This window comes from Mytilus californianus, unplaced genomic scaffold, assembly GCF_021869535.1.
Source record: "Mytilus californianus isolate M0D057914Y unplaced genomic scaffold, xbMytCali1.0.p SCAF_2, whole genome shotgun sequence".
Lineage (NCBI taxonomy): Eukaryota > Metazoa > Mollusca > Bivalvia > Mytilida > Mytilidae > Mytilus > Mytilus californianus.
The window spans coordinates 16,352,099-16,363,500 of NW_026262668.1; the positions used below are offsets into that span (position 1 = coordinate 16,352,099).

Genomic DNA, 11,402 nt, shown 5'->3' on the forward strand with positions numbered 1-11,402 from the left:
AAAGCAGTAACTTTATATATAAATGTGAAATTTGGTATTACTTGTATTGTGTGAGACTGTAAAACATGTAAAGTTAAATGTACTGGGTTACCCATGTGATACCTGTTGTGATAGTAGAAAAAACATACCTGAAAGGAAAATTAGCATATTTATAATTAAAATATTTATTTCATAACTTGTTTACTAAATAGTAATTAACTATTGCATTTATAAAGTATGACAATACTGAGGCATCTTATAGTGAACCAATAGTCGATCATAAACCTTATACTATAAGGAAGGTTAAACTGTTTCATCATAGCACATGCAACTGCATGTTCACATTTGAATCAAAAACTTGTAGTTAAATATCATGGTTGGAATCATTTGTGAGTCTTACTGATAGATTAATTAATATGTATGTATTTATTTATTAATTAATAATTTTCATTCATTCATTCATTCATTCATTCATTCATTCATTCATTCACATTCATTCATTTATATATTTACCTATTTGCATGAAAAAAGTAAGAAAATATCAAGCGGACAATAAAAAAATCAAATTAATAAATAAAAAAAAGAACAGACATAACCATAGAATAATGTGGCAAAAATTAATCCGCAAATAATACGGAGAAGACTAAAACACTTCACAAACCAATAACTATACCAAATAGCGGAAGGATCTCATCACGGTTATCCGAAAGGGAGGGCGAGAAATTCCTGCCCTACTAGTGACATACGTCACGTTGCCAAAGTTAAAGTCCTATATATTAGTTATAGTCAGTGCTAAGGGTTCTTTACATAGCGAATTAATTATAAAATTAAAAAAATAACATCTTAAATTAATAATAATTTTATATGTTAATTTCCTGTTTTCTTCTTTTAAACCTCCTTATGTATTTTAAATTTCCGTCTAAAAGCTTCGAAAGCTAAATTAAATTAGTAGAAAGAAAAATTGCATGTCAACTTTTATTGTATCTGGTTCAGTTGATGATGTTACAATGTGACTCTCACATCTATGACAAGCACGATAATTTCATCGATCGGGCCGAGTTTTCAGTATCTAAAAGCGAAAGCAGATATGTTTGTGTGTATCAAGTGGTGTGGACGTTGAAAATCAAAGCACCCCCTCCCCCCAAAAAAAATAAAAAAATAAGCAAACAGCACCCCGACCAAAAATACAAACGATGAATAGACAACTAACAATAATAAACATTACACAGACAACTAAACATGCTAAAGATTGAGTAACAATGAATCTATCAAAAACCAGGGTTGAACACAAGTTTTCCAAAGGGGTGTTACTGTTCCACTAATGATTCCTGTCATCTATTAGAATACAGAATGTAGTCATATCCAGCGATGTGGCATGTTACAACAGCATTGTTACATAACCTCTGTTCTATTGAATGACGTTTACATGTTTCAATTATCACAGACAACTCCTATCACGGTTAACAACTCCTATCACGGTTAACAACTCCTATCACGGTTAACAACTCCTATCACGGTTATGAGAAAGAACATGACATAAATCGACACTACTGAAGAACAGCAATAAAAGCGATGTTCCTTTGCTTTTTGTGTATTTTGCTGTGCATGTACTGATTTTGTGTCATGTCATTTTTATTGTGGTGGATATCCTATATCCTTCTTTTCTATAGCAAACGTTTTTCGGAAGACTTTTCTGGTATCGTTACAAATCAAAACCAAGAAAACATGTCTTTGAAGAGTTAACACACTGTCATTGAGGTGGTGACTGTTATAAAGAAATCCAGTTTATCTTTCAATATAATATAAAAAAAACAAGAATGTGTCCATAGTACACGGATGCCTCACTCGCACTATCATTTTCTATGTTCAGTGGACCTTGAAATTGGGGCCAACACTCTAATTTGGCATTAAAATTAGAAAGATCATATCATAGGGAACATGTTTACAAAGGTTCAAGTTGATTAGACTTCATCTTCATCAAAAACTATCTTGACCAAAAACTTTAACCTGAAGCGACCAAAAACTTTAACCTGAAGCGGGACAGACGCACGGACGGACGGACAAACGAACGGACGCATAGACCGAAAAACATAATGCCCCTCTACTATCGTAGGTGGGGCATAAACAAATTTGTGAAAGCAACCTGTTATTAAGAAAAGAAAAATTCACATGTTGAAACATCGCAATTTCTACTCGCTAACCCTTGCACTTAATCATGTAAAAGAACTGGCTACAAGATTTCAATATGTCAAATGCTGGACATTTTGGAGTAATTTATTGTTTTTTGAGGTGAGCAATTTAAAGAATATGAAAGTATATTTCATATTTTCAGAAGTGTTTCTCAAAAGGATACGTAGACTTCACACGAGTTTGATCTTAGTAAATCTGAAGAAATGGTTCAAATCTTTAAGGTGTTATCTTCAGGTTTATTTCGTCTAGACGAGCCACTTCACTTGAAAAGACATTAATATCAGAATATCATTATGTTTGCTGAATATTTGCATTAGAAATTGTAATCGCTGGTTAAAAAATAAATAATTTTCATAGAATAGAAATAAAATCAATATGTACACCTGTATTGAGGTCGAATTTGAACTTGAATTTGAAATAAACAGTTTCATGGGGGTAACTCTATACATAGATTTACGACAAAAGAGAAGATTTTTCGTTCCGTATTGTTCATTTTCATTTTATGAAAGGTGATGTTCATATGGCCCCTTCTTACGGTGTGCATGTTTCTAAACTCGTTCGCTATGCCTGTGTCTGTAATGACGTTTTGGATTTCAAAGAACGTAATCAGGGATTTCGTTACCCCAAATTACCCGAAACCTTTATTAACTTCTTTCATAGATACAAACATTTTGTTTGAAAGTTTGGCTGTTCCTGTTAAATTCTGATTAAAAACGGAATGTCACATCCAGAGAAGATGTTGTTCATAGAGCCAGTAAAATTATATACTATCCATGTAAACTCATTGATCATTTGAATACAATTATTTTTAAAGGTTATCAATTTAACACCGCAGTAAGATTTTTGGATATTGTTTTTGTCGGTTCTAACATTGATTCTAAATTTGAAAAAAATGTAACATGACTAAAGATGTATTGCTATACAGTTATGAAAACTTATGGTTCTACATCTTGTTGATACTATGTACTTATGCTTTGGCTCTGCAAGATCAAGTTGAAAGTTAAAATTTAGGATTACATGTCAAGGCACAGAAAACGACACAAGCCCTGAAATGAGAGAAATGTATACTAATCTCCTTTTTGGCCGGGTTGTTGTCTCTTTGACATATTCCCCATTTCCATTCTCAATTCTAACATATTAAAATAACAAAATTATCTATTGAAAATACTAAAGGAGTCAAAATGAATTTTTATATTGTATTAATATTTTAAAAGGTACTTGATGTTAAAACAACCTACCAAAACGATATACAATGCAAGACCATTAACAAAACACAAGAAAATATCAAAATAAAAACTAATATCGTTAATACGGTTTCATTAATTTAACTGCTGCCTGTATAATGCCATGTAACAAACTTCACATAACTTTAATGACAATGAATTGCAATACTTAATGGTAGGCATACAGTCTAGAACAGAGGGTAAGGTCCCTTTTATTGGACATATAATTGAAAAATCAGATCAAATCTATCAAATAACACGGTTCAGATATTCACAAGACAAACATCTGTTGGATATTAGTATTCATATTAATAGGGTCTTACATTATTTTCCGTTGATCTTAAAACTTACCGCATAAGATGTTAACCTGGAAAACCTGTCCAAATAGCCTCCTTTTGAGTTTAATATTAGAACTTCCATACAAAATGATTTATTCCATTGTGTTAAAGTGGGTAAATTACATATGAAATATATAGCAAAAACTGATGGTCACGAATATTCATTGCATAACGCTGCACTTATATAATTTCCTTGGCTCAAATATAATTTTGCCAAAACGCCATATGCACATCAGAGGCAATAGTAGTTGATCGATGGTCACAGCTCATAAATCTATTGAAAAGATACAAAGTCACTCTAGGTCAAATATGAGAATTTTACAATTTGACTGTTACGTCTCAAAAATAGCCCCCTTGTAAGCAGCAACCCTTTGTCATGTCATTTAAGAAAATAATGACAGAAAACAAAATATTTCGATCGTATACATATAATAACTGCGCTGAATAATCTGTATATTTGATCAAATTCAAGACACATTTGGAGCTTCATGAAAAAAAGGGACGTGAACATTAACCAAATTCATTTAAGATCAATTTTGTCTGAGGGAATTGGGAAACCTAACGTTCTTAATAATTTCTTAATTTATCAACGGAGATTTTAGAAAAGTATGTTTTAAATCAAGGATCGATTTGGGACCAATTTGGACCGAAAATCAAATGTATTTCAACCTTTTGCAGATTTTCAGAATTAAAAGTTGAACATATATTCTTAAACAAAACAATATTGCTGTGGATAAGAATACAGCATTCACTTTGTTTTACAACCTTGTAATGAAATAATTTAAAAGTTAAATGGTGAAAATAAAGTTCCTGCAAGTCCAATTTAAAACAGTTCTTCAAGTCCAACTGAATACAGCTATGATTCAGTACACATGCTATCCCAATCAATTGCATTATGCAGCGACGTGTATTTCAATAAATTTTAATTTTGATAAAAGGTTTAATTTCTAAGGGGTGGCAAGCTATACTTGTCTTATTTAATATCTAATTAAGTGGCAACAATAGTTTACCTCCTCTCTTATTATTCCATTATGAATATTCATTGAAAACTCATAAGTCGACATAAAACTTAGAACGCCAAAGCAAAATACTAAAGATGACATAAAGATAAATTATTTCACAAAACGCTACAACGGAAACTAAAGACTTCACAACACGGACCTCATCAAAGACCTGGGTGTTGTTTCAGTTGCTCCGGAAGGGTAAGTATGTCATGCTAATCCAATGTCACGCGTCGTGTTGCTCATGATAAGTACTACTTCAGTAACGAGTCTCATTCGGTAATGTGACAATCGCGGAAAAGTGGACCGCATTGTGATTACGACAATTGGAACGTATAACTTCGTTGAAAGCAGCAACCCGTTATTAAGCCTGCATAATTAACTGTATCTATGGTAACCTTTATTTCAAGTTGGAATAGATAAGTCACAAAAATTTGAATTAATTAGTGAGAGGACACCATCTGTATAACGCATTGTGAATTTAAAAGATAATGCCAGTCTCCTTTCATGCTTCATCAGAAGCTCATGTATAAAGTCACAAAATTGGACACAAATTTCACTATTAAACTAAAAATGAAAACAACACTTTATGAAATAGTAAATAAGAATAATAGCCAAATCTTTCTAAGGTCAACTTTGCCTGAGCGTGTCAACCTTAATTTCTTAATAATTTTTAAATTTATAAACGGACAGTTAATGTAAGGTTTGTTACAAATCAATACATAATCTCAATATTAAACCGATTAAGACTACATTCGGTGCAAAATATAAATCATGGCTGAGTGCAACATTGTGAATCACACTGTTGAGACCTAAAGTATTTACTTAACTGAATTGTAGCACTTAAAACTAGTTTACAAGTGTACATCTCCTTCTTTAAAATTGCATAACAATATTGAATAAAAAAATCAAAGTACACCATTCCTTCAGAGCTTTGACTAAGTTCAAGTTCAAGTTCATGTTTACATTATTTTCAAGGTAGTTTAATAAAAAGTACAAGGAAGTCATAATCGGGATAAAACAAATTCAGTACCTATTATACAATTATAAATTACGTAACAACAATGATATTCATTTAAAAACCACAGCGAAAAATATAGAATGAAATGTGATACACTCAACAACATAACGTCACAGTACCCAAATTGCACCGAGTACCTAAATTGCACCTATTCAACAAAAATGGCTGCGAAAATCGAACAAGTTTTCTTTGAGACTAAATAATTTGTATATTTATGATTTGACAATATAGACGTCTTTTAAATAAAGGCAACAGTAGTATACCGCTGTTCGAAACTCATAAATCGATAGAGATAAAAACAAATCCGGATTACAAACTAAAACTGAGGGAAACGCATCAAATATAAGAGGAGAACAACGACACAACAAAAACACAACATTAAAATGTAACAACACAGAAACGAACTATAATATAACAATGGCCATTTTCCTGACTTGGTACAGGACATTTTAAGAAAAAAATGGTGGGTTGAACCTGGTTTTGTGGCATGCCAAACCTCCCGCTTTTATGGCAACGTCAAACACAACACCAAAACGACAACATCACATGACAGGACCACAATACAAATAAACAAAGGTAACTATGTTCAAATATACAAAAAAAAAACGTTCACAGTATATATTTCAACAGATGAAGCACACTGGAAAAAGTAAAATCTACGGAACGTCGCCATGCGACGTTCACAAAAAGTCATCTTTTAAAAATGAGCAAATAAAATATGTTACAAGCATTTATATCTTAAAAAAATGAATACTAAGCATGAACTAATGTCAAATTGTTCTAAATATTTGAAGAAATAAAACAAAACAACTGTTATTCGATTTTTAAGGATGTGAATTAAAACATGGTTGCAATTTGGGTACTCCTCATTACAGAATCATGGATCGTTTGGAGGTCGGTTCAAACCCATTTTTCTATGATTTACTATGGATTCAAAATTAAATTGGTGTAACTATATATTAAAAAATGATACACCTACAAAATAAACACATAAAGGTAACTTTTGTCTGGATCGTTAAAAAACGTAGGTGAAAAAATGTCAAAATAGGTGCACTTTGGGTACCCTCACGTTACAAATACTTTAGCGTTTCAATTTTCAAATATCAAATTGTATTTGTAATTATCATGGTTGGATTATAAGACATTCGCATTACTATGTATTGGCGAAATTAAAACTTTAATGCCTTTCTGATATTTTGTGCTTTTATGATATGAAGAATTACTCAATTTTAGATAAAATACACGACCGAGAAACACTCCTTTATCTCTTAATATAAATACATGTGCATATTAATCATAGAGACAAACGCAAATTGTTAACAAACGAGTCAAAGGAATCATCCTACAGGGAGTAAATCGTGCAGTTAATAAGGACGTTGCTTATCATCTTAATTATTGTTATAGTGTTCTTTTTATTTGTCTTTGTATATATTTAACCTTTACTGTTTAGTCCTTTTTTGGTAATATTCTTTTTGCGTGGCTCGTATATTTATACATCCAACATTGTGTTATAGTGCTTTGGTATTTTTTGTATTCTTGTCTATGTGCTTTGTCTATAGAGTGTCTATATGCCATTTTGGTTTTCTTTGTTGACATAGTTGCTTGTTTTTATAGTGATTAAGATTAAAACACAATGTTGACTGCTGTACCCTAATTTTTTGAAATTTTTACCTGTTATGTCTGTTTGTTTTACTCACACATAGTTGTCAATATAATGGAGTTCTATGCGACTGTCAAACAAGTGAACGGTTTAGTTAGCTATAAAACCAGGTTTTATCCTCTATTTTCTGCATAAGGAAATGCCTGTACCTAGTCAGGAATATGACAGTTGTTTTTCCGTTTTTTTTTATGTGTTTGAGCTTTTGATTTTGCTATTTGATTAGGTATTTTCCATTTTGAATTTTCTTTGGAGTTCGGTAATTTTGTTATGTTACGTTTTTCTCGTCATAGATACCAGACTTTAAAACAAAAATTACGCCAGACGCGCGTTTCGTCTAAAAAAAGACTCACCAGCGACGCGCAAACAAAAACAAAGTTATTAAGGCCAAGTGAAGTACGACGTTGAAGAGCATTGAGCATTAATCACGCTTCCGAAAATGTCTATAGTCGTGCTTTTCAATGTAAAAAGCATTATAGGTGTACTTGTAAGTAAGTTTTTTTTCCTGGTTTTTATACAAAAAGCGGATGAAAATTGATGAATATATGGTTCCTGTAGTCACAAATTGATTTGATATGCTAGAAGTGTTATTTTTTTTTTACATAACCAGAAGTTCAAGCGAATTAAAAATTACTTCTTCATTCCAGGTACATAATAATTCTGATAGTTAAAACAGACATGTAACAAAGAAAATGTCAGTTGCTTTTTCGTTGTTGTATTTTGTGGCTGTAGTGGCATCACAAACACTGACAGGTAATTATTACAATTTCCTTATACAGACCAATATCTATTAAAGAGTTCTATCAATTATTACAAAGGTATTCATTTTAAGTTTTTTTTTTTTGATAGCTTATCGACTTCTTTTTCCCCTTTGTATCTTCTTTTCCTCGATTAACTTTTATTAGTAAGGTAAGAGTAAAAAGTGAAAGATACTTATAAGATAGAGCGGCGTTTTGCATTTGCGCCGATCTGAATTTCATTTGTGCCGATTTTTTCTTTCACTTGCGCCTATTTTTCTATTATTTGCGCCGATTTGTGTACAGGTAAATTTATACAGGTGAACGTTATTTTTTTATTTATCATTGTAAACCTCTTACGTTAGCTAATTGTATATATGTTATAAGTTATAATTTGTTCATTGTAATGATTTTGGACTGTTATTTGTCGATCCTCTTAGTTTTCAATGGATGTAGCTGCCCAGAAATGAGGTGCATAACGTAAAGTTGAGCATAATTATATTTATATAAGTACTTAGTACGTAGTACGTAGTCTAGCAATGCATGACATTTGTCATCAGAAGGAGCGTTAGACATTATGTCAAACATGAAGCAGTCTTCGTTTCCATCTGGGGGAAGGAATCGTAGCCTGAAAAATTGCGATAGCCATTTACCAGTGTCACTTGATTTGTCTTTATACTCTGTGTTAAGCGTAACACCAGTTCTGAGCCAGATGAAAACGACAAAAATCTACTTGCAGGGGACAGCAGTTATATACATGTTATAATTGACCATTCATAACATATGTACAACTGGCGAACGGAAGAGGTTTATAATGATAGAAAAAAATAACATCCACCTTTAGTTTATCTGTACAAAATCGGCGCAAATGAAAAAATCAAATCGGCGCAAATGAAAGATCGAAAATTTAAAAAATCGGCGCAAATGTCATACGCCCAGATAGAGCGAACAATCTGAAGAAGGCAAAGGCAGGGATCACCATGATCACCAAGGTCCAATAATCTCGATTGATTTGCGCACAATGATCATTCGATATGTTTTGCTTTTAGATATCAGACATATGTTGCATCTATTCAGTTTTGTAAACTTCATATTTTAAGTTAAATACAAGAGAGGGATTGTATGCTTCCATTTCCTTTAATTTCACAAAGAACAGAGGATTTAGGTCATTATTTAGAGACAATATTAGGAATTTCTAAACCTATATATGTAATTGGGTTTGAAATTATTTGCTTTATTTCTTCCAATCTATTGTTTTTAAAATAAAGAAACTCGCCATGTATACACTTTTTTGACATCAGGGTAACAATCGTATTAGCCTGTGTTGATCGTCTTTCCGTTTTGTCGTAGTCGCTTTATTACTCCTTTATCAATTACCAATGAATATGATTTATATAGATATTTCCATGACAAATACATGTAGTAGATCAGAATAAACGTACTTTTCAAAAAACACATAAGTTTACATCCGTTTCCCCCTGTTGTTTTAAATATATAATTATAATCTTTGTTTTTAATATTTAGAAACTCGTCATTGTCACTCCTTTGCCATCAAGTTTAGAGAGTGTTTTGATTAATTGATTGTTTATTTTAGAATGTCCACTGGAATGGATTCTTTTCAACAATAATTGTTATTTATTCAAAGTCTATCCACTCCTGTCTTACGAGGTTGCCGACAAAACATGCTTGGTAAGTGAAGTAAAAAATGAATCACCACTGCACAATATCGACCATACGATATAAGGAACTACTGACCAGTTAAATAATTGTTGCAATATAGGAACAAAATTCGTTTCACACGTTATTGATTGGAAGAGGTATCATTTACTGGGACGCTAATACCGCCCAACAAAAAGGCTGGGATCAGACCATTTATTGTAGCGTCTGAAAGGCAATTATCATATTCTTTGATTCGTATAGGCGTAATTTAAGCTTACACTTTACTTCGAAAATACAACGGATTACTGCTGAAACTGAAAAAAAATAAGACTCTTTTCATATAAACCATTTATTCATATTTTAACTTCAATTTTAATGGAGTTTATCCAAAAGCAGACACTGTAAGATTGACATTCAGAAAAAGTAAGAAATCCTTGAAATATTACCTGCTGTAAAGATCAGTACACCGATATTATACAATTCGGACTATTTTCAAATTTTTAGAGAAATATATAAATATTTTCAATTCGTCCAAATGAATACCATTCACAACATGATATAGTTAGGATGCTTTGTGGTTTTCTAAACCTCCTCATTCGTGAATGATGTAGGAATATATTTAGAATTCCGAGTTCTTAAGTCAGACCTTCCAACTTATGATTTTTGCATATAAAACAACGTTGTTAGGGGCTTTGTCTGCTAAGAGAGGATAATTTAGAGGATTGCTGCTCCCAAGGAAGCTATTAAACCAAGAGTTCCAAATGGTGAACTTGAAATCATCCCTTCGTAAATTTTACGGACGCCATCACGAGTTGGTTGACCGTTATGGAATAAAAGAGGGACAAAGGATACCAGAGGGATAGTCAAACTCATAGATCGAAAACAAACTGACAAAGCCAGGCCAAAAATAAAAAAACAAACTGACAAATAATAGTACAGATGACACAACATAGAAAACTAAAGACTAAGCAACACGAACCAATAACCGTTTCACAGATGATATCGGATATGTTCCTTATGTCGTAACTACAATACCCTTCCCTTTTCACGAATGTGACCTACCGAATAAGACTATTTACCGGACTTGTAATAACATAAGCAACACGACGGGTACCACATGTGGAACAGGATCTGCTTACCCTTCCGGAGCACCTGAGATCATCCCCAGTTTTTGGTGGGGTTCGTGTTGCTTAGTATTTCGTTTTCTATGTTGTGTCATCTGTACTATTATTTGTCTGTTTGTCTTTTTATTTTTTGGCAATGACGTTGTCAGTTTGTTTTCGATCTATGAGTTTGACTGTCCCTCTGGTATCTTTCGTCCCTCATTTATCAACAACCTCGAGCTTTTTGAAAGACTCAGAAACTACTGTGCTCATTTTACGTCGAAGAATTTCAATGCGTCTCTGAATGCAAGTTCGAAAACACTTTAATCCATACAGATAAAGTTCATCTGGATTTTTCATCTTTGAGGGTAAAGGTATTTATTGTCCTCTTGTGGTTGAAAATCTTGGATGCAATAGGTTCGGTTTGTAAGTGGTTGACACTAGCTTGATAGTTACCAATGTCCATGAATATTGCAACCAATCTGTTCTAGCAT

At 32.4% G+C, this 11,402-nt stretch overlaps 1 protein-coding gene across 3 annotated transcripts in view; it reads left to right on the plus strand.

Annotated features, from left to right (window-relative positions):
• The first annotated feature begins 206 nt into the window (after positions 1 to 206).
• LOC127729349 (contactin-like) overlaps positions 207 to 11,402 on the plus strand; it is a 43,074-nt gene continuing 31,878 nt past the window's right edge. The window contains exons 1-3 of one of the 3 annotated variants that reach the window (XM_052237122.1): positions 207 to 397; positions 8,057 to 8,162; positions 9,741 to 9,835. In XM_052237122.1, the coding sequence (XP_052093082.1) occupies positions 8,102 to 8,162; positions 9,741 to 9,835 (156 nt within the window). In that variant the 5' untranslated portion in view covers positions 207 to 397; positions 8,057 to 8,101. The remainder of the gene's footprint in view (positions 398 to 8,056; positions 8,163 to 9,740; positions 9,836 to 11,402) is intronic. The other 2 variants (XM_052237120.1, XM_052237121.1) reach the window with 2 other exon arrangements.